The sequence below is a fragment of the Sebastes umbrosus genome, chromosome 12 (assembly GCF_015220745.1).
Source record: "Sebastes umbrosus isolate fSebUmb1 chromosome 12, fSebUmb1.pri, whole genome shotgun sequence".
In the NCBI taxonomy this organism is placed as follows: Eukaryota; Metazoa; Chordata; class Actinopteri; order Perciformes; family Sebastidae; genus Sebastes; species Sebastes umbrosus.
In genome coordinates, this window is record NC_051280.1 from 25,090,943 (window position 1) to 25,114,769 (window position 23,827).

Below are 23,827 nucleotides of genomic sequence, written 5' to 3' on the forward strand. Positions count from 1 at the left end.
AAAAGCCTGAGGAGGTGCAGAAGTCTCTCAGAACACTTATATTACAATATGCTGAAAGGTTATTATGGAATTTTTTGCCCAATGATGCCAAAAACATTCTGTCTACTGCAGGTTTAAAGAAAGCACAAAATGAATAGGTCCTCTTTAAAACTTCTAATAATTATTGTTATGTTAGTTTTAATGATAACAATAATGAGCTGCCCAAAAACTTTAATTTAACTTTGCCTCACTAAATCATAAGCAGACAGACTACAGCAGTATACATGACTGCTATTTAAAGAGACAATCAACTGAAACACATCAGGGAGTCAATAAGAGCTTGGGGGGGTTGTAGCTCCATTAAACTGGTGGAGCAGATACATCCATACGGTGCTCTCTCTCTCCTCTCTGGCTGGGAGTCAAATGGACGCAGTAGAGGAGGGGAGGGAGGTTGGGCGGTGCTTGCTGGCAGCCATTGGGTAAACGGAAGGATCTGCGTCGTCGGTGTCAAAGCCAATCGATGCGCTCGCGGGTTCGGGAAGGGGAACGAGCGCGAATGGCACAAATGGAACGTGATATAAAAAGGGGGCGCGTGCTGTTAGGAAGAGAGCGAGCGGCAGAGAACCAGGAGGAGAGAACACAGTCAGTCAGAGTACCACAACCACAACAACAAACCACCGCAGAGAGGATAAACAACCGGTAAGAACTGCATGTGACCGCCCTGTCAGAAAGAGATAATGCTCCTTAATTAGTAAGGAAAAAAAATATATATATTTATCCATCTTTTATCCACATTATCGTGTTAACACGTGGGTAAAGCTAGCTTAAAAACCGTTGAAAGTTTTGCCATATTATCCATCTAAAGTAAATCATGCTAAAATAGCTTAAATATTAAGGTATTTCTTTGCAAAAAAAAAATGGTGTTTCAGGATGCTCAGGTTTCATTTGAGCTGCACAAGAAGCTATTTTCGAGGAAACATGAGGCAGTGAAGGGAATCTTGAGTTTCCACTGAAAAAGGTCTTTTGATTCAGTCACATCACGTAGGCTTCTTCTTGACTGTCTGTACGTAGGCTGCTGTGCTCTTCATCTCTCTCTCTCAGGACTTTGCATTGTGGGCATCTTCGCTTCCTTTTGTCAGCCGACTTGTTCAGTTTTATTCAGCGGGTGTCTAGATGGAGAGACATTTCTGAAAAGAGTGATGTGCTGCTCTGGAGACAGCCTACACTCATGTTTAGGGCACTTTTTCCATGAAGTATGGTGGAGGTGGTGGTGATGGTTGTGAGGTCAGACAAGGTATAAAAGACATTCACACTTAGTGTTTTTCTCTCACTACAGAGGAAGATGTGTTATTATAATGAAATCTATTTGAGTTTGGGACAATTATTATGCAATAATTATATAATTATCTGACGGACACTTTGTGCATTAATCTGGCAAAACTGTAATCTGGCAAAACTGTCATCTCATCAATGTACATATTGTATTTTTATATTTTATATTCTATTATCTTTTATATTTTTTATATTTATATTGCACTACCTCTTTTTCTTTATTGTATTATCTTTTCATTAGCACCTATTGGATTGTCACAATCTAATTTTCTTGTACTGCACAATGACAATAAAGGGCTTGAATCTTGAATTAAGGTTGTGGGTGGTGGGGGGAAAAAAGTGAATATTTGTATAAATGGAGAGACAATGGAGGGGACTGTGGGTAGTGTTTATATGCCATTACACAATCAATCACTGTCCATTTAGCAAATGAAGTCTCAGTTAAATGAGGTCAACCCATTGATTTCCAGAAAATAGATGGCACTAGTTAGGCCCTTTATTTCACCCTAGAGGAGAAATCAACATCATATTTCTGTTGGGAATTAATGCGTTTGACTTGTATCAATAAAGAGACTCAATAGTGACCTTTTTATAGGTTAGGTAAGAGGGGAGACTGGGGGGGATTGTAACAGTGTTGTATTCATCATCTCCATGTTAGTGATTGTTTGTGCTGAACCTTTCAAACTTAGATTAAAGGCTACGGTTTGCCAGCTATACACATACACAATCAATCATTTGACATCCAGCACAGGGGTCATACTGTACATTAAGTAAGGTAATGTACTGAGAAAACCAACCGTTCCAGTGGCACAAAAGTTGCTGCATAAGGGCACGTGCTTTGTTGTGTTTTTATGTAGATAAAATGAGCACAAAAGTATATGCGTGCTAAGGTATCAGTCAAGCTGAAAAAGCTGGGATAAGGATGTGTAGCTGATCATTTTCTTTGTCTAATTGTAGTATTCACAATAAGTGCAACATTCAAATTGGGCTGCAACAAACAATTATTTTCATTGTTGATTAATCTGTTGATTATTTTCTCGATTAATCAATTAGGTGTTTGGTCTATGAAATGTCAGAAAATGGTGAAAAATGTCGATCAGTGTTGCCAAAGCCTAAGTACTGTCAGAGAAGAGTAACAGAACCAGACAATATTCACATTTAATAAGCTGGAAACAGAGAATTTTTACTTTTTTTTTTGTTCTTAAAAAAATTACTCAAACCAACCAATTAATCGATTATCAAAATAGTTGACGATTAATTTAATAGTTGATAACTAATCGATTTTATCGTTGCAGTTCTAGAGAAAACCAAATTGTTCCACAGTGGCACAAAAGTAGCCATTGCTTGCTGCATAAGGGCACATGATTTGTCCTGTTTTTACATAGGTAAAATAAGCACAAAAATGTGTGTGCTAAAGTATCAGTTAAGCTGAAATGGGGATGTGAAACTCATTTTTTCATGTCTAAATATAGTATTCACAATAAATGTTCGGTATTCTTAGAGCAGTTGAAAAAACTAAGAGCAGAAAATGTCAAAAATTCTTCACATATTCCTTAAAAATGTGTTATTGAACTAGGGCTGCCCCATCTTAGTCCTTTAGTCGACTAATTGGTTGTTTAACTAGTTTAAACTAATAGTTTAACTAATTTCTTTACTCGATTAGTTGTTTTTTTTATGCTTTTTTTTTTCTCATGCTGAATTACTTATTTATAAAAAAAACGTATGAGCACATCTCTGGTAAACACAAGATTTAAAGTGGTGCTTTCGTAGTATTCTTTGGGGGGAAACTCAACTAATCGATTAGTCAACAAAATCGCATGACTGTTAGTCAACTAAGACTTTCTTTGGTGAAGTACAGCCCGATAGTGAAAATAAACACATCCTTTTTTTTTCAGTGTCACGTGTTAACATTCAAACTTAATTTCTTTTTGAGTCTTACAATGTTTCATGTTTGTATTTATGAGCATCATGTGGGCTTCTGTGCAGAATGATTTGGAGAAGCAGAACCATGAAGCTTCCTCACTGTTACAGTAAGAAGGAAGTGTGTAGTTTATTTCTGCCTGGTCACATGGACGGCGTTACCTCCATCCCAATGTCTCCACTACTATAATATTCCAACTCTACTGGGCCTGAACATCTGCTAATGAGCACAGATGTGAAGGGTCTTTACAATCTTGAGACAGGAGTTTTGTTGCGCTAACAGCATATATTTGACTGTCTACCCTTTTTTTAGAATAAGCTTTATTTCAGTTCCAAAACATAAGAATTAAAAAAACATAACATTGATTCAACCCTAGAGTATTATTTATCTTTTTAAAATCATTTTTAGAGCTGTGAAATGGTTTGGCATCACACAAGCTCTTCCATCATGCCACAGTTGTGACTTTTCACTGGTGTGATGTACTCTCAGGTTAAATTTTAGGAAGAGATAGGTGCACTTCCATTTTAAGCCCAGTTCATAGCTGCATATTTGCATTTGTGTATAGTGCGCCAGTCATGTGGTGTGTACTCAGCCGGCCACTGTCCTTTTATTCTCAGTCCGTGCTGAAACAACAGGGCACATACATCAAGCTTCTTGTCAAAAGGGGCTTTGGCTACCAGACTGATGACTCACTTACTGGCTGCTTGGTGGCTTTACTAGTTACTATACTGCCTTTTCTGTTGCTGAACACTGATGTTCCGCTTCCAGCTGACGATGAATACACGCCGTGTCTGCGCTAGGAAGTTAGGTTAGCAGAATGAGTGAGTGTTTGTCATAATGGGAACTGTGATTTAAAAAAAAAAAACCCCAGCTGATTATGAATACCGAAAGCATTGTATGTGAGTGTTTCCGGTGTGTGTTATGTGTTGGATGGTAATCTGAACTGTGATTGAAATAACAGTCATGCATTTAGAGAGCTGTAGCAATTGTGCAAATTCCTGTGAAGAGGAGGAGCGCAGCAACTTCTCAGGGCTTCCACTGTTCTAGTTTCACACTTTTACTTCAACTCTGACTCATCAAAAGTTAATTTATACATCTACTATTTACAATTGTAAAATCATAAATATCTCTGTTCCCCTTTCTATGCTTGTTGGAGGGAAATATGTTGCGCCTTAGATTGTGATATTGTCAGGAGTCCTTGTTGCTGAGCAATCACATTTCAGTTTTTTGCTGTGATATGTGATCTGTGAAATTTGTAATTCATACACTGTTTGTCTTTCAGGCCGACAGTCTGCTGACGTGAATTCCCGCCCATCCTCTCACCACTGGCTCAAGGAGAAGAGCTTCAGCCGTGAGTTCACTTTTTATAGTGTCTGGGTGGGAATGTTGTGGTCAGAGTCAGTTTCTTACTGTAAGTCTCGTTGCTGACTAAGTAGTGTATAAGATTTCTTTATTGGTTTTCTAGCAGAAGAGGTTATTTTTCTATGTATAATGGAGCTATTGGCTGAAAAAAAATCACAGTAAGTCTGCAGTACAGTTCATTGGTCTCTATTAAACATAATCCTTTGTAGCTTTTTATTGGTACATCGATACTGAATATTTGAAACGTTTTTTGTTTAGAAATTATTAACCTTATCTACATTGATCGATCAAGTCTGTCTGTGAGCTCACCTTGTCTGTTTCACTACAGGCAGATTCCCCTCACTCGCTATGGTAGTCGCCGCTCACGTCTTGCTTACGGCTCACTTCCAACGGGTATTCCCAGTAAGGTCTGGTGTAGTGGTGCAGCGGGGAAAAATGACTGTGGGGTGACATTACGTTCTGATTTGTTAAGTGAGTATGTCTATTGGCATCAGCTGAAGGGAACGCCAGGTTGCAGCACATAAAAAATTAACTATCTTGACATTATTATGTATAAATTGGCAATCAGATTTATTTACTTATTAATCAAAGGTGGTGTAACGATTTTGGATCATTCTGGCCATTTGAATCCTTGCATATTTGTATAAATGTGATTGGAACAAGCCCTTGCAGCCTTAATATAGATACTGACACAGATACAAGTGGTCCACAGGAGGTGGTGGGTGTACAGTATGGGGTCTTTCAGGGTTCATAGACCCAACCAGTCACACACACCCTGTGTGTAGGAGGTGGTGGATCATATCATTTGTTCACTTCAACCTCCAGTATCCCCAAGACTGATTAATTTCTGTCTCAGCTGTCATCTGAAGGCTTTACAGCCATGTTGACATGGAGTTTGCCAGCTGGTGACACTCTCCAAAGGCCCCCTCTGTGCCCCAAATCCTGCAGACTATGCCAAACCTTCTGTTACCTCCTTACTCTCCAAGCCATTTGTTATGATTCACCCTAAAAGCTTTAATCACTGTAGCTGGTGATGGAGAGTTTAGTCTTGTGAATGGATAACTGATGAAGTGCTGACACAGACGGTACTTCAATCACAATACCTCCAACGGATGTTAAATTGGGTGACTTGCCTACGATGGGGTAATTAGTTTATGTGTGTGTGTGTGTGGGTGTTTTGAATTTGACAGAATGGCACTCCCTCCTAATTATTGGGCTTTTACAGCAACTCCAATCAAACAGTGACTCATCCAGAGTCACAGTTGCCATATGTCCTGTCCTGGCCCACTAATTATTTCCTCATTTCTTTCTTTTTCTCTTAAATGGGTTTGATAGGGTCTCTGACTAACGCAGTAGCACGTCAGCACTAAAAGCTCATGAGCATTTATACACCTCTTTCATCTAATTATACGAAAGGAAAAATTATATTATCGGGGATGAATGCTGAATATGAACAAATTATTACAGTTGTTTGCTACATTTTAAACCAATTAAGACCGTTTGTAAGACAACAAAGCTGGAAATAAGACTGCTTCGGCCAGTTTTTGTACTTTGAGATTGAAAGAGCGACATTTTCATGACTTGACTTTGGATGATATTGACAACGCCAGCATGACAAACATGGTGTGACAGCAGAACCATCCTAAAAGGGTCTTGTGACATGTGGCCCAGTGGCAACAGGCTCACAGAGTCTGGCCCTCCCAGTCTTTCTCTGTCTCTCTCTTTCTGTCTGTACAGTAGGGCAGTGGGTTCCCTGCATGTGGCCTCTACGCTGACGTCATCTTTCAGCTGCCACAAATTGGTGTGTTGTTTCTCTCCCTCCTCAACAAACTCCTCTCAGCCTTCACCCGTCTCAAAAGTTCCTTTCTGCTGGAATCTGCTGCACGGCACTGCATGCAAATACAAATGGCAAAGTTTCCATTGTGACCGTTTTTGATTTGTAATCCAAGCTGACAAGTGTCTGGCTCTTTATTCCAGTCATAGAGCTAATATGGGGTGAGTGTTAAAAACAATATAAAACTGTTGAAGGATGTTTGATAGGTGTCAACTTAAATTACATGATAGAAGAAATCATGTTGACGTTTACATTCTGAGAGTTAAATGAACTTTGACAGTTTTGCTTCACGTTAGCACTTTATTTTGATTTAACAAATTAATCTGCAACTATTAGGGCTGCTTGAATATGGCAAAAATCATAATCACAATTATTTTGGTCAATATTGAGATCACGATTATTTTACACGATTACTCAATTACTTTGGAAACATCATGCATTTAGAAAGAAAATGTTGTAGCCTACATTTTAAAGTTAAATGCATCAATCTGATGCCACCTTCACCCCGGGCCTTTCCAAGCTGAGCTAGAGCCGGTCGCGGTGCACCACTACGGAGGAAATGCGCCCGACGAGGGCAAGCCAGCGCCGGGGAGAGGTCCCAAGTGCCAAGTGGCCATCCCTGACCCGCCGAGCGGAGCGAGAGCACACCGCTGTAAAGGAAAGTGATGCACTGGATTTATAACAAAAGACAAAACGAGAGCGTCCTTGCGAAACGGAATGCGTCAAAATAATTATTTTGTCAATTGGCGTGTTTTCATAATCGTTGGAAGCCAAAATCGTAATTTAAATTTGATTATTTGCACAGTCCTTGCAAATATCTTGATCTTTAATTCAACTAATCAGTGGATCAACTAAACTCTTCAGCTCTACTTTAATGGAAAGAAGCTGGTGAACTCATATTTTTCATGTTTGTAATCTAGAACTTTGTCTGTCCCTCTTTGTGTTGTAGTTCTAATAATTTCAATAAGCTAGAATGTAAATATTATTCTATGGTTGTTATTATTGCAAGTCTGACACCTGCATGAAGTGCATCCACTGCTTTGTGTAGGACATGCCCACGCAAACAGTGTGGGAAGGAGGGATAAGATTAGAAAAGTGTTTGCCTTAAAACTTATTGCAGCCTAAATATTGATTGGTATCATATTCTGTGCTGTATGAATTACATTAAGATGGAGGGTTGTCGTCGCCCAGATAGGACTTGGAGACTTTTAGCACAAAATGTCGGGAAGTAAAAAACTGACACCCAGTGAATACCCAGTAGAGTCTGTGAAGGTCACTTGCTCATATAGTATATTAGCAGCCTAATAGCTCAGCTTATGAGTAATGTTTGTTTGTCCATCCATCCATCTTCAAGCGCTTATCCGGGGTCGGGTCGCGGGGGCAACAGCTCCAGCAGGGGACCCCAAACTTCTCTTTCCCGGGCAACATTAACCAGCTATGACTGGGGGATCCCGAGGCGTTTGTTTGTATATCATATAAATTGTCCATGTAGATGTAAATGTAAAGTGTGTTCATATCCTCGTGTCACATATTTTTCTTTTAAATCAAATTCAGTTGGGAATCCATAGCTGCCAATTTGTAATCTATGTTCAGCCATAGCCATAAAATAGGAGGGATGCAGTGTGGCTGCAGGTGTGATTTGCATTATGCGCAATAATAAATTAGCATGTAGCCTCCTGGCCATTCATCTAACATGTGTTTTCTGTTGTCTGCAGCTGCTACATTTAAAAGAACTTTTCATAGAGCATATCCAAAAACCAATTAAACACAAGGCTGCGCACCACCGTATCATGGTAAATAGAGTAATGACAGCAATACAACATGCACCGTTTTTCACACCACCTGTGCTGTTATAATGTAAGTACCTTGTGACCATTTAATCAAAAGAAGACCGTGAATTTGAAGACTTTCTGCTTCAGGCGGCTCAATCTATAACCCGGGAGCCAAAAGAGACAAGTTTTTCCTCTATTTGCTTTGAGGGATTGTCAACAGTGATTTTCTTTACAGCTACATTTCTGAAAGATTATAAATGACAAATAGACAATAACATGTTTCGTGCTATCAGTAAAATGATTCCAGTGTTGATGCAATATGATGAAATACTGAAGTCTTGTCTTTGAACTAAATATAAAGTGGGATGGTGATTTTGACCTCGATGAACTGTATTTCAGCTTAATGAGCCGTGTTTCAGTCCTTTCAGTGAGAGCCACAGCATTTATTACCACGGTCAGAAGGAGAATCTATTATATCTGAGATGTATATAAACAAGATCTCTTTTATTTGGTCACTTTAGCTCAATGTCTAAAACGAAGGCATGGACACTGAACATCAGTGACTGAAAAGCATTTTTTTTCAAACTGGAGTAGAAGAGTGATGCTATCAGTAGTGTTATCAGTGTTCAAATTGCAGTTTCCGATCTATGAATAGAGTGGTGCAGGGATGACGTATTTTTGTAGACCAAACGGGAAGTTAGCATCACCCTGATAAATGCGAAACAGCTTTTATTGTCACACATTGTATTGCACACAGCACAGCACACAGTGACATTTAGTCTTTGCATTTAACTTATCCCAGTATTGGCAGCAGTGGGCAGCTACTGTACAGCAGTATAGAGGAGCAGTTTGGGGGTCCAGTGCCTTGCTCAAAGGCACCTCAACAGTGCCCACAAAGCAAACTGGCACATCTCCAGCTACCAGTTCACAGTCTGTACTTGATCCGTGTGGTTCCCAAGCCAAGCCCCCACGGACTGAGCTACTGCCCCACCCTAATAAACTCAAACATCCATTAACTTCAAAGCGAGATATGCGGACTCATATCCGGGTTTCAGGAATCATTCCTACACCACTCTATAAAGCTGGGTGTGGTGTTTGTTTTGATTGACTGACAGTGGGCAGGCCCAACCGACACACAGGACCTGCTGTACTTGTCAACAGCTGTCGTGTCTTGTGACCAGTGCTGCATACTTCTCCTTTTAGCACTTGCAATTTGATTGTTATATAGAAATACAGATTTAGTTTTCCACTGAATGGGTCAAAACCTGGTAAGTAAAATCAATTTGCTCAATAAGTGCATAGTACTGTATGGTATTTGATTTTTGTTCCTAATGTTGCCTTAATTCAACAGTAAATCTGACTTCTGTGGGTTTTAATGAGTGACCACTGTAAACTTAACTCTGGTTGCAGCACACAGATGGCTGAAAGCTCTCATTGTTGGACTACAGAGTAAGGGATCGTAATATTAACACAGTTCCATGCAGGATTTCTTGAGTCTCCGTTGTTTAGGCGCCACAAAAGCTACCTTTGTGTGGGCGTCCAGCGATTTTTTTTTTTTTTTTTTTTTTTTTTTTTTTTTTTTTTTTTTAAATGTATGACAGCTACTGACGCGCCCTCCACAGCTCTCCATTGTGCACGGACGCTGTGTGACATAGATTGACTGGTCAGATGGGCAAAGGTTCTCACTGCTGCCGGTGAGAATGCAGCCCTGCTGATGTCAGATATAAATTAGGTGACAAAAGTGTAAACATTGGTTGTCATGATAGCATTGTGAATTGTCCATTTACAGAACATGCTGTCAGAGCATTAAGATTGTGTTGGATGATAGTAGATGAGTGCCATTTATAACGGATACCTTCAATGCAACTGCAACGATTAACTGAGTAGTTGTCAACTATTAAATTAATTGCCAACTATTTTGATAATTGATTAATCGGTTTGAGTCATGTATTAAGAAAAAAAAAAGTCGAACTTCTCTGATTCCAGCTTCTTAAATATGAATATTTTCTGGTTTCTTAACTCCTCTATGAAAGTAAACTGAATATCTTTGAGTTGTGGACAAAACAAGACATTGAGGACGTCGTTTTGTGAAACACTGATCAACATTTTTCACCATTTTCTAACATTTTGTAGACCAAACAACTAATCAAGAAAATAATCAACAATGAAAATAGTCATTAGTTGTAGCCCTACTCTGTACCTACTTATTCTTGTTCAGGGCCAATGGTGGTGGAAGGCTGATGTCTTCCAGCATACAGGGCAAAAAGGATCTGAACAGGTCACTAGTCTATCACACCGACAAGCCCATTCACACTTAATGTACACATCTGTGGACCGTGGCAGGAAACCATAGCACCAATGGGAAAACCACTCTTCACACAAAATAACTAAACACACTAACCACATGGCTATTTTAATTATGTATCAGTCTGTCGGTTATTTATTTTTGGGATTTATTAATTAATTATTTGGTCTATAAAATACAGTATTGGAAAAAAGTGGAACGTCTATAACCCAAGAGCCCAAGGTGGTGTCTTTTAAAAGCTTTTTTTTGTCAGCACAAAGCCCAAAATATACAGTTTACAAAAATGTGAAATATTCACATTTTAGAAGCTGAAACCAGTAAATATTTGGCATTTAGGTTTAATGAATGACTTAAATGATATTATGGGTCGCAATGTACCAGTATTGATGATAACTGTTATGTAAAAATGAAATATTGATATCAGGTTAAAAATACACGATAATATCATGTAAATAATATAATATTTTATATATACACTTATGGTTACAGACTCTCTCTCTCTCTCTCTACCTCCCTAAACTCGTATTTTGAGTGTAATGCATTATTCATTCCATTATTTTATTTCTATAGATATCTCAATAATATTGTTGTGAATTATTTTGGCCACAATAATCGTGTAATAACAAATCTGACATTGTGACCGCCCTATTACCAATTTATTTTCTGTCAATCCACTAATAAATTGATCCTTTCAGCAGTACCCACCATACCGTGCTATGTGTCTGGTGTTCTTGGAAGAAGATGATGCAATTAATCTGCTGCAGAGCGTTTTCTCTCTAGTGTGCCCAGAGTCAAAATGCTGTACTCATAGATACTTAACTCATACTTTAAGCATCCATGTTTAATGGAAGAGATGATAGCTTTAAAGTAAAGTACGTCCACGGCCTTTGCTTTGTCCTTGAGTTATAAATTAAACAAGATGGTATTCGCCTGGCACAACGATCCCTGGTGTTCTCTTCAAAATCCAAGCTGCATCCTTACAATCTACATGTCGAGTGCTGCCTCATGACCGTGCATTCTGTTGCCTGCTTCACATCAACAATCAATTATTTGTAGAGGTACAGGCAGCCACAATGGGGATGACCTATCGCTGGGGTTACAGAGATGAGCGGTTACTTGAAGCTTGTTTCTCTTTCCTCTAATCCAGTGTCTTTTCTCTAATGATCTTCTTTGATTCGAGAGATCTCCTGGGTTTTAGGTTTTAATGCCCCTCAGAGTCTCTGGCTCATTCCTTCCCTGGATGTATTCACAGAGCCCTGACCTTTTCACTGAAGTGCTGATAGCAGGAGAACAGTTTTTATTTTGTGACAAACATTTAGTTTCTTTTAAGGGGCTTACTTGGAAGATGTTTTTTACTTGGATGCACTTGCAGATTTCTTGTAGATAAAGAACTTCAAAGTGATCACTGATTTTTCCCTTTCAAAGTGCTCAACCATGTGCTGTCAGTCTTCCCTAAAATAAATATAATTATTTATACATGCATACAGTGGAAACAGCTTATAGTGATCACATCTGTTCAGGTCAAATTGATCACTATAAGCAAATGATTATTATAACCAAATTTTCCAACTTATCATTTCTCATAAAGATTATCACCTAACTGACATTCGTATATTTATTACATGAAGTTATAAAACCGACGGCTTTGCTATTTACTGGCTCGCTGCCAATGCTGCCTTTTCCCTCACCGAGGATGAGGAATTGCTGTTTTTTTTGCCGGCTCTGCATCACGAGCGTGCATGCAGATGAACGGCGCCCCTTTGCCGGGGCACCTTGATCGCTCACTCACCCGCATGGAGGGAGACGGGCAACGGTTGAATGTGCTGCCGGATCAGCGATGTTTCACTTTGGGGGCATTACATGACCAGGCATTATCAATCAACTTGACAAGTGGGCTTTCCCCGTGTGCATTCGTTTTTCATTCAGAGAAATACCTTTTCCTGTTATGATATCAATGTGCAGGCAGCGCCAGCCTCAGGTATACAGCCGGAAAGCCAACAGTAAGGCAAAGTATCCAGAGAGTAAAGTAAAAAATAAAAGAAAATTCCATTTACGTTAGTCTAACATAGTTTTAAAATGTTTTCCATATGTTCTCATGTATGAAAAGGCCCAAAGTAAATACCATAAGTGGACTATTTGATTACTATAAGTGAATTATTTAAACAGTATTTGTGTAGGAATGATTCCATCCCAAGCTTTTTGATCCATTTAAGCGGTTGATCACTGTACCGTGATCACTATAAGCGGTTTCCACTGTATATATATTCCAAACGTGTTTGAAATGTACTGTATAAACACAGAACTTTATTCAAAATGATGAAAAGCAAGCAATTAGTCAGCCCAGTGCAATATGAGTATCGGTGCTACAATATGTATATCCAGACAGTGCGCTACAAATGTAGAGATTTATAAAGTAGTGGCACTGAAATGATTTGATAATTAATTGATTAGTCAGTTGACAGGAAATTATTTGACAATTGATAATCATTTAATTTTTTCATAAAGCAAAAATGCTCAAAAGTTTCTGGTTCCAGCCACCTCGAGCAGAAGGATTTTCATTATTTCTCTGTTTTACATCATTATACATTTTAATATTGACTGTTGGCTGAGCTAAATAAGCAATTTGAAGATGTCACCTTGGGCTCTGAGACAGTCTAATGGCCTTTTCTTTTTTTAACATTTTATAGGCACAACAATTAATAGTCAGCAGATAAATGGATAATGAAAATCATTAGTTGCAAACACACACATTCACACATATTAATTAAAGTCTATGCTGGCAGTTTAATTAACTCGTTGAGCTGAAATACGCAAAAGGGAGTAGGCACAAGTGACCTGAATGGGTTAATACAGCGTCATGGTGAAACCCATCAATCGATGTTATTTACGATTTTCATTATGCAACGGCAGCTGTGCCTATAAAGTTCCATTCGCAGGAGAGCGTGTATCTTTGTTGTTGATGATTGGGAAAAACAAATACTCATTAGTAGCAGTCTTTGTGAGTAGGTGTCCCAGATTTGTTTCAGGCTTTGGAACAGTGTTGCACTGTGTTGTGTTACCTGGAACTAGGGATGTACTGATACGATACCGGATCGGATATCGAGACAGAAAAAGTCGGATCGATGCATCCCTTGCTGGAACTGTGATGTTTTTCTCGCACTAGTCGAAGTCCTTGGGATACTACAATCTTTGAAAACTAACTTTTGAAGCACAGAATTAAATGGGGTACGCCACCTGAGTTCATAATAAAGTGGTCTCTCAGAGGCTGACAACTCCCCTAACTACTCGTTAAAAGGTATGGTGTACATAGTGCAAGTGCTCCTTAGTGTCTCACTGACTTTTCTGGACCTTTCCTCTGATGATTTGTGCTAATAGCCTGAGGATCACACCTAGCATTGCTGAACTTGCATGACGTGATTTGTCATAACCTTTTACCATCTGTCTTCTGTGCTTTTTTGGTAAAGTAGCTCTCAGCCCCGGGGTCCATTCATCCCGTGATAACAGCTTAACCTTTAGGGAAGGACACCGGACAAAGGTTTTCTTTTGGAGTGTTAGGACAATCAGTACGGATATTAATACGCTAATGACATGCACTTTGGAACGTTGAAAGAACTTTCTGATGGCAAGAACAGTATTTTCTTGTGAAATGTATTTCTGAAAAGGTTCTATTTGAGAGGATCAAGCACTTATTTGACAGAAGGAGAACCTTGGTTCTGAGAGGCTAAGTGGTTTCCTGTTTTATTAAGTTTAATCTGAACATTATTAGCCACACTAGATAAAGTATGCTACAGATATATAGGTTCATAGAGGATACATAATAACTTTGGTGATCCTTTGACTTTTCATCTAGTGCCATCATCAGGTGAAAATGTCACCTTATCCAATGCTTTGGTTAATGACCAAATACCTACAAAACTAATGACATTCCCATCAGCTTCAGCAGTCCTTTTTCTTTAGTGCGAATTAGCAAATGTTGGCATGCTAACACGCTAAACTAAGATGGTGAGCATGGTAAACATATCTGCTAAACATCAGCATGTTAACACTGTCATTGTGAGTATGTTAGCATGATGACATCAGAATTTATCATCCTTATATTGTCAGGTTTGTATGAACATCATTATTTTGGGGTGTTGTTATGATAGAAGATCACGGTTTCGTTCACAGCTATAACGTTACTGTTAACTTCATACTCACCGTCCTCTCTCTCTCTCTCTCTCTCTCTCTCTCTCTCTCTCTCTCGATCGCACACCGACACTCCCTAACGTTATTCCTTTAAAGGAGTTTGCTACAGTAGGCCTAGTTGTATAACACATTTTAGTTTAAAAAACATCCTAAAAATACATAATTCTGCGATGCTTAGGCCCAGCAGGAACAACTTAAGGCTGTTTTTAATTAAAGGAGCTGGTGTCAGACTATGTCGGTACAGGTTTCTGAAAACCTATTACTAGAATTGAAATACATAACTCTAAGTCTACAACATTGATTGATTGATTCTACGTTCAATTTTTCTATCTAAAGTGCTTTTTCTGGTTATGGTCACTCAATAACCACCACAGCCTAACCATCCACTTGAAACCTCTGTATCCTGAAGTATGAAGAATTTGACTGGTGTTCTTGTGAAACCTATAATGGACACATCTACGCAGACTCCTACATTATTGAGAACTTTGCTCTCCTGCTGAGATTTGAACCAGCTGCTGAATCTTACAGATGCCCTGTGTGATCTGCTGTCATTTTACCTCTCATGCCACTTTCTTTCTCCACAATAACGGAGGGCAACAGGAAGCCACACATACAGTATAGATGTTGTTTGAAAAGCTACGAACAAGATTGGGTTGTTAGAGCAGCTGAGAAATTCTCTTTTCATGCCACTTGACTTGGCAGCACCTGGAAAGCACCAACAACAACAACAGCAGCAGACAGACAGTCCTACACTGACTTTAAAACAAGGGCACAGTGTGACACGGTGCCTGTTAAATAAGGGATGAACTCGGGATGGGAGGGGGGGGTGATCAATAGTGACATGGAAAATGTCAATTCATTTCTGTCACAAAGATTAGTCACACTCATGTCTGCCTTTTGGTGGTTTTCCACCAGCTGTGGTCTTTCTATTATTGATGGGTGTACAGTCGCTGCATTCAAAGCAGGCCAACAAACCTTCAGGCACATACATGCTATCACATTACTCCTTTATTCACGGAATCATTACATGTGTTTTACGCAGTAATACATAACGGGGTTAGAGGAGCATTGTTTTTGTTTTTGCACGTTTAAGCACATTTATTACAAATCCTATATATTTAACATCACTGTTACCCTCAAAGCTGAACCTCAAATTTTTTTGTACCAACTGAACTGTGTCTGTAGCACAGAGTACAGAGTATTAAGTATTGAAAGCTGGCATCAAATGTTTGGTCAGATTTGTAAGTTTTATTACTTATTTATTAGGTTTTTGTACAGCTGCTTTTGTTTAGACAACATTTAACATTTAAGAAGTTTGGCTTTTTTTATTGTTAAATGGAAAATGTTTAGTAGAAACAACTAGGGCTGACCCAAATACTTAGAAGATTCAACCATAGCCATGTAATCGACCTCCAAATCAGTATTTGAATGCTTTGTTGTTGTTTTTTTTATACAAGTATGTAATAATAAAGTATAAATCCCAAAATATCCCATGAAATGAGGAATAATCCCAAAACATTATTCATATTCATCAACATTAATCATTATTAGTTATTCTCAGACGGATAGCGCTGTTTCTTGTGTGTAGAGATGCGTGTGTGTACAATAGTGTGTCAGCGGCGCTGTCCTGGGCACTGAAACGGGGGAGATGGAGACAGACATAGAGGAGAACATGTCATCCTGCTGCACTGCGAAGCTTCGAGTATTTCTCATCGAAGCTTCGAAGCCCGAAAACTAGTATTCGGGCTTCCAAAGTTATCTAATTACTAAACCAAATTCAAGCGAGAATCATTAAAGATAAAGAGAGGTCAAAAAACGTGTGGCTCCACTCTCCGCTTGCCTGACTGCCCCAAGACTACCACCTATTAAAGTTGTGCAGTTACCAGGAAGCAACAATCAGTCACCTTCTTAAATATTACAAATGTAATATAAATTATATTTTATGCATTTTGGATTATCCACTAAAATTTTAAGTGCAAGGAATCAAACAATTAACTTATTGCATTACTGTAAATATGAACTGATGATCTGCATGCTGATTAGTCCAACATCAATAAACTGCATTTAGGCTCCTACAGTGGTGCTTTCAGCTAAATGCTAACATGCTCACAATTTCAATGCTAACATAATATAGCCAAAGGCATACAGTTCTGTTTTTTTTCACAGTTCATGTAATGTCTGCCTTTTTTTTGTCAAAGTTGTATAATACAGACTTGTCAAAGTACTGCATTACCATGCCAGAACAATAGTGTAAGTCTGACAACAATGCAGACATGTTTATTGTGAGGGAGGCAGAATAACTTGTGGAACTGGTTACTTTATCACTGCCCTCCCCTTCCTCTATTCCTCCCATGTGCAGGCGTACTAGTGAGGCTGCCCAGAGCAGGAGAAGCAGGAAAGAGCTGCGTTTTCTGAGAGAGGATCAGAGACGGGGAGAGAGAGAGTGAGTCTGGCTGAACATCCCTCAGGATGAAGAAAAGCAGGAGTGCACAGGGGGTTACACCAGGCGATGTAAGTATTGATTTTCCCAACCACCCATCTGTGCAGCCACGAATCCATCCATGCATTCATTACACGGCCACTCGTGATTTCTTTTATCTGAAATCCCGCATCTCGCCTCTAAAGTTTACAGCCTTATTCTGCAGTTTGCACAGTTACTGTAAATTGTGCTTAAACGTTTGCCCTTCCTCTGTTTCCTCCCCGGACAAAGATACAGAGAGCTCTAGTGGGAATACACTAAAGGCAGCAAGGTGCAGTATGTCGGTGACTCATAAACAGATGACTGTACTGTACACAACAGACCGCTATCCAGCAGGACACGCTGCAGAGAGCGATGTGTGTGTGTGTGTGTGTGTTGGAACACAGACGGGGGGGTGAAGGACACAGTGTGTTGTGTTAGAGAGTTGGGACGATGATACAGTAGAGACAGGGAGTTGAGGACGAGTGATGCAGAGTTTAGACGGAGGCAGAGCGGGAAGAGGAGGAAAGGTGCTAAAAGACAGTTCACACCAGGAGACATTTAGGGCATAGACTAAGTGTGGAAACATGGATTAGAGGAGGAAGGACAGAGATCTGACGGAGAGGCCCATCTGTTTCTCCTCTACGCCACCGGTGTTTATGACTGGGCAGGCAGGCCAGATCATTTACGTTGACATTGTCCAACAGGAGCTCAGAGGCCAAGCTACATCCTGGAAGATGAAAGTTTTCCTGCTGTGACTGGCCTCCATCACCCTCCAACCTCCCCCCCATAGAATTCAGGACTGGCTAGTTACTGAATATTTATGATATTGCAAAAATATAGTAAAACTCTAATGGTGTTAATTTCTCACTTTTAATAGAGGAAATACAGTTTAATCCACCATTAATGTCAGGAATGATTAATGGTGATTTTTACTTTCATACCAGCAGTGATTTAGGTAATGGTCGACACATTTTCCAAAAGGCTGGCGCCTCATTTTGAAATGAAAACCTACAATTAACAGCACCTAAAATGCTTATTCCACTCTACATGTGAGACACTGTAATAGCACTAGGGAAAAATAATGCCTGTTAATATGTCTGAGCTTATACCCAGACTTCGTTGGGTATAAAACATTGGAAGTCCTGGACATATTTCTATCATTGCCCTCGGTGTTTACACAGTTTATCAACAGGCATTCAATGTCTGACATTAAAGGGATAGTTCTGGTGTTTTGAAGTGGGTACTTTGAATAAGGTACTTATCCATAGTCAGTGTATTACCTACAGTAGATGGAAGTTAGCACGCCCCCAGTTTGGAGAAGCAGACGAGTACCAGCATGGAAGCAAAGCAATGAACTGCTGTGGACGAGGGCAGCAGCAAAATGTATTTTAGCCCCCTAAAAGAAAGGTCCACATAAAAAAAATATATATATCTGTTTAAGTGTACGCTATATTTAGAATATTTCACCGCTTTACCTTGTCGCCAGACAGCCCTTTCCCACGGGAAAGTGAAGCTGTTATATCCATCAATGCTCTAACCAAAGCAACCAGACTCCATTGGGAAAAAAACCCCAGTAATTTGACCTTGCAGAACACGGGGGTTGCTGGTCTACTGATGCCTCGATCAGTTAGTTTGGTTGTGTTAATGTGGGACTTTGGTTAGTTCAGATTCACCAAAGGCAATGGAGTCTGGTTGCTTTGTCGAGAGCGTAGATAAAGGCCTCAGTTCTCCATCGGAAACATGGGCTGTATAGCTGTCGGCAAGGTAGACCTGTGAAAATATTCAAAACAAAATGTACACTTAAACTGATTTTTCTGTTCCGTGCGGTAACTCCTGTCTGTTTCTCCAAGCTGGGGGCGTGCCGACCATCATCTACTGTAGGTAATACACTGACTATGGATAAGAACCTCATACAACCCCACTTCAAAACACTCAAACTATCCCTTTAAAATATATTTTAAAATACAAACTAAAGAACTATAAATCTGAATCAGCAGAACAAATAATTGATAACATTTTTCAGAAAGCAGAAAGTAAAAAGTATCAAAGACACAGAAAAAATAAATCCGATAAAAAGACAATGGTTATGTATTTCAAGATGCAAATATAAATGCATTAGTAGTATGATTATATGTATGTATTTTATCACAGTTATAGAAGCTCACTATTCTTCATTTCGAAGAAAAGTCAAATGTGATTCTGTAAAGACGTCTGCTATATCACACCTCAACTCCCTCGAGTGTCCATCTCCCACCTTTCATTCCCATTCTATATGTCCTTAATTATTAAAGCAGACTCTCTTTTTGTTTCTTTGGCTCCTAGATTCAATAATTCAGGTACCACATCAAGCCATGCTGTCAAAGCTTCGCTCCTAAAGCTGTCTCATTAATATCACCTTCTTCAGAAAGGCTTTTTGGAAGTCTCCCAGAGAACGCTGGAGTTGTTTAGACTCTGCGGCCAAGAAAGGCCTTTCATCTTCATCGAGAAAACACCCACTCCACCTCTGTTTGACACTGGAGATACACTACCTCCATTTCAGACTCATTGTTTTACCTTTCGTCGCGTTTCCTGTCCTTTTATGGCCATATCCGGCACATCTGATGCATCCAGGTTTCTAAATTTAATGTTGTTTTGAATTCTAATATTATCAAGATCCTTGTCCTACTCCTGGTTTATATACAGTCGTGCACTCAAAATGAATCAGCAGTATTTCCCATTCCAAGTTCTATTTGGAGCACAGACGTGGGATCAATAAAGAGCTAGAATTACATGTCCAGATGTCAGGGGTGCAAATCAATGCACATTGATAAATAATTTGGCAGCGAAACAGCGATTACACTGTGACATATTGACAAGAGACTATTTAGATCTCTGATTATAACGCTTGTTTGACAAGAGTGATTGTGTAAGTGGACAGTGAACAGAGTCATGTTCTGCCAGATTTATTTTCCACCCCTTTTTTCCCTGGGACAGAAGGAATCTATCTTAAAAAGACAGGCACAATAAATCAGACAAATTGTATTTCCTAGAAGGAGCAGAGGAGTCAGCAGAGCTGTTTACTGACAGTCAGAAAGGAAGGCAGATCCTGTCTGTGTTTTCTAACTGTCTCTACTGTTTCACTGTTTTCCCCTCTCTCATTCAGAAACTCTCTATCACATTGAGCAGATTACTCCCTCATTCATGTATCGTCTTTGCTTCCCAATTAGCGTGTCCCTGCGAAATACTGCTTATCACTTTCACTGGAAGGAGGAGGTGGGATGACTTCCTCTCTCTGTCTGGTGCCTTCTCTCCGTTTATTTCTTAGATCTAATCATGTGACACCACTCTGCCTCACTTCACTTTCCCACTCATTCATTTCAGATTTTTGCAATTTTTCCTTTTGACCCTCATCTCTCACAGGACTCGCAGCACTGTCACTTTCAAATCAAATCTCAGAGAGGATCTGTCTGTCCTCTCTGAAGAGCCAATTTGGACGTGAAAAGTTGTATTTTTCAGATGACAGTGCTGACAGCTCCTTGGAAGATGTAACTTGGTTACAGTTTTTTTTGGATGCATCACCTCAACAGGACAGACGTGCATGTTTTTTCACAGTGGTCTTTTTGACTTCTTACCTTGTCCTTGTTTTTAAATTTTAGCAGCTGTTTGATAAGTACTTGGTACTAAAGCTGAAACAATTGGTGGCTTAATTAATCTGCTGGGACAGGAGTTGCTCAGTGAGTGCTCTGATTAGAGGGCGTTACCATTATTTTTATGCCTCCGTGCCGGCAACAGCTGTGGCCATTGGCATGATGTTTTCGGGTTGTCCGTACCCATTCTCATGAACGCGATATCTCAGAAAGCCTGGAGGGAATTTCTTCAAATTTGGCACAAATATCCATTTGGACTCGAGGATGAACTGATTAGAATTTGTTGGTGAAAGACCAATGTCACAGTGACTTCACAAACCATGTTTTTGGCCCTAACTCAAGAATTCATATGCTAATTATGACAATTTAACACAAATGTCTAACAGGATAAAAAGATGAAGGGATGACATTCAGGACAGACATGGATGTAAACTGTAAAGTCCTAACCAGTTGACGCTATGTCCACATTGGTCTTGCAAATTTCAGTGTTGATTAAAACAATAGATGGCGTTTTGAGCCATTTTCAACCCATGAAATGCCGATTTTCATATCAGTCAAGTTTACAGCTTAAAAAAGACGTTTAGGTGTGCAGTACCTCTTTAACCTTGGTACCTACTACAGTATAGCTAGACCAAAAAATCGGCAAATACTACTATATTAGCCAATATATTAGATTGCATATATATCAGTACTAGTGTATATGCCATCATCATTACATAGTTTGTCCACAAGAGAGCACTGATACTTTGATTTTTTTTTTTTATTTAATTTTTTTAACTGTGAAATGTCGTGCTTTGCTCTTTAAAAAAATCTATATCAAGATTGTTGTTCATGTTTTGAAAATTACCATTGGTCAATATATGGGATCTTTAAAACTCCCAAATAAAGATATCTGTTATTGGCCTCAAAAATCCAGTACCGGTCAGGCTATAATAAGTACTAGCAACAAGTAACTGCATTTAGGTAAATACTGTCAATCAAGAGAATTAGTAGTTTGATCATGTGCAGGCTCAGTCTTGTTAAATTATGATGAGCTGTCAAGACTCTGGCTTCACTCTTTCTCCGTCTCACTCGCCGTCGACCTCTTTCGTTCACACTCCTCTTCTTTGTCTCGTCTCCTGCGCCACATACACAACATAGAAAAAAATGTTTTCTTGTTTGCCAAAGCCGTGTTCCAGGAATTCCTCGCCCCTCCGTTTCCCCCTCGGCATCATCGTGCCTCCCCGTCTCCCTTGTTCATTTGAAGCCTGTCGGTTGAGTTTCATTTACTCTCGCGCGCCGTGAACATAAAGTGGAGGGTGATGTATGCAGAACGAGCTCTGGCAGCCCGCCTCCGTTTCCTCAGTGCCCTGGCTTGTTTACAACCCGTCATTACAGTGAAGCACCCTGGGCGCCTTACACTCAACCAGACACATTAAACACACAATTTATATTCAGCGCTGCTCAATAAATATGTCAGTTGGCAGCTCAGGTGTCAAGGGCCTGAAATAGGCTTTGATCAAATTGTTAATTTTCCTCTGTGTAGTGAAGAGCTTAAAAACATAAATGTAGCCAATATACAGTACAGCACTTTTATAAATCAGGGATATGTGCAGGACAGGCAGATTGTTAGAGTTTAAACATTCACTGTAGAACAGTCATGTTTATGTGTGCTAAATTGGCCTCCTAAATATCTCCTTTTTTACCCACAAAGCCTGTGAATTATGCATTACTTAATTCTTGTTTTTCTTTTTATTCATTTCCTTTTCATTGCTTTGACTTTTGGCTCTTGCTCTATTGAGTTAGTATATTCTTCTTTGAAAAAGTATGATTTCCTTTTTATGAGAATTCCTTGTTTCTGTTTAATCTTGTTAATGACGGCAGCACAAAAACATTTCATCCATATTTTCCTCATGTTTATTCACCACAAAGCCTATCCAGAGGGAATATTACGAGCCAATTTCATGGAAATCCAACCCATGAAATTGTCATTTTTTGTCTCTTTTTTTCCACCCTCAGGAGAATAAGGAGCCTCCTTTGGGACAATTTCCCACAGGCAGCACACTCAGCGTAGAAGTGGGCAAAGTCCACAGGCGGTTTTCTGGCAACCTGCAGCTGCCTCCGTTGTCATGGCGACAGGCGGAAACGGAGAGGGACAGGGGCAGGTCGCTAACACCTGAGGAAGATCCAGTGACCCGGACCAGACCTACGAGTCTGCCCATCTCCTCTCTGCCTCGCATCGACATCACACATGCTGACCCCGACAGGTAGGACTCCAAAAAACAAAGGACAGTCATCACAGTGTTTTGGAAAGTAATGCCACCATATTATATATTATTCACATTTTATTACACTACGGTCTATTATTTATTTTTATTACACGGCGTTGTTGAATACTCGATTCTGATTGATTAATCACGGCGGTCTGTTATTTCTGTATAGCAGACCATTGCTATGGGCGCAGCTCTAATGTTGACGGACCGTTTTGTGTCAAGTTATTGATTTCTTCAGTAAGTAGCCGTGTAATAAGCGGGATAATGTACAGCTAGCGGGTCATTGTTGTGAAAGAAACCCCTTCAGGGCGATGAGAGACCCAGACGAGAAGTGGCGTTGCCCTGTCGGGCTTTCTTCCACAACAATGACCGGCTCGATGTTCATTATCCCTTACATGGCAGACTGTTGCTATGGACGCAGTTCTGATGTCAGACTCTGGAGGACCATTTTTGTGTCAAATTATTGTTTCGAACAGTCACATTATCCCTTACAAGTTGTGTGTTGGTAATAGCAGGAGGCTGGTGTTTTCTCCCATCTACTTTTGACTGCAAAGTTTGCCGTGACATTTATATTTTTAGTTTGGTTCACCACAGTGTTTTCAACACGTTGTGCTTCTTCTTACTTTTAGTTGTTTCTTGCAGTCATGACTGTAACCCTGTGTACCGGAGAAGAACACAAATGTTGCTCATTTCTAAGACATCAGATGGTACAAGATAATTTGGCAGTCATTTAATTGAATGCACTGTTGTTGTCCGCTGAGGCAGAAGACAGTGTGCTGCTGTTCCATGGTAACATTA

At 39.7% G+C, this 23,827-nt stretch overlaps 1 protein-coding gene across 2 annotated transcripts in view; it reads left to right on the plus strand.

Annotated features, from left to right (window-relative positions):
* Nucleotides 1-528: 528 nt before the first annotated feature.
* The window catches only part of LOC119498285 (cAMP-specific 3',5'-cyclic phosphodiesterase 4B-like), a 57,964-nt gene continuing 34,665 nt past the window's right edge, over nt 529-23,827 (plus strand). Inside the window, exons 1-4 of one of the 2 annotated variants that reach the window (XM_037786993.1) lie at nt 529-678; nt 4,515-4,583; nt 17,050-17,201; nt 22,776-23,023. In XM_037786993.1, the coding sequence (XP_037642921.1) occupies nt 17,160-17,201; nt 22,776-23,023 (290 nt within the window). In that variant the 5' untranslated portion in view covers nt 529-678; nt 4,515-4,583; nt 17,050-17,159. Of the gene's footprint in view, nt 679-979; nt 998-4,514; nt 4,584-17,049; nt 17,202-22,775; nt 23,024-23,827 lie in introns of those variants that run through there. The other variant, XM_037786994.1, reaches the window with a different exon arrangement.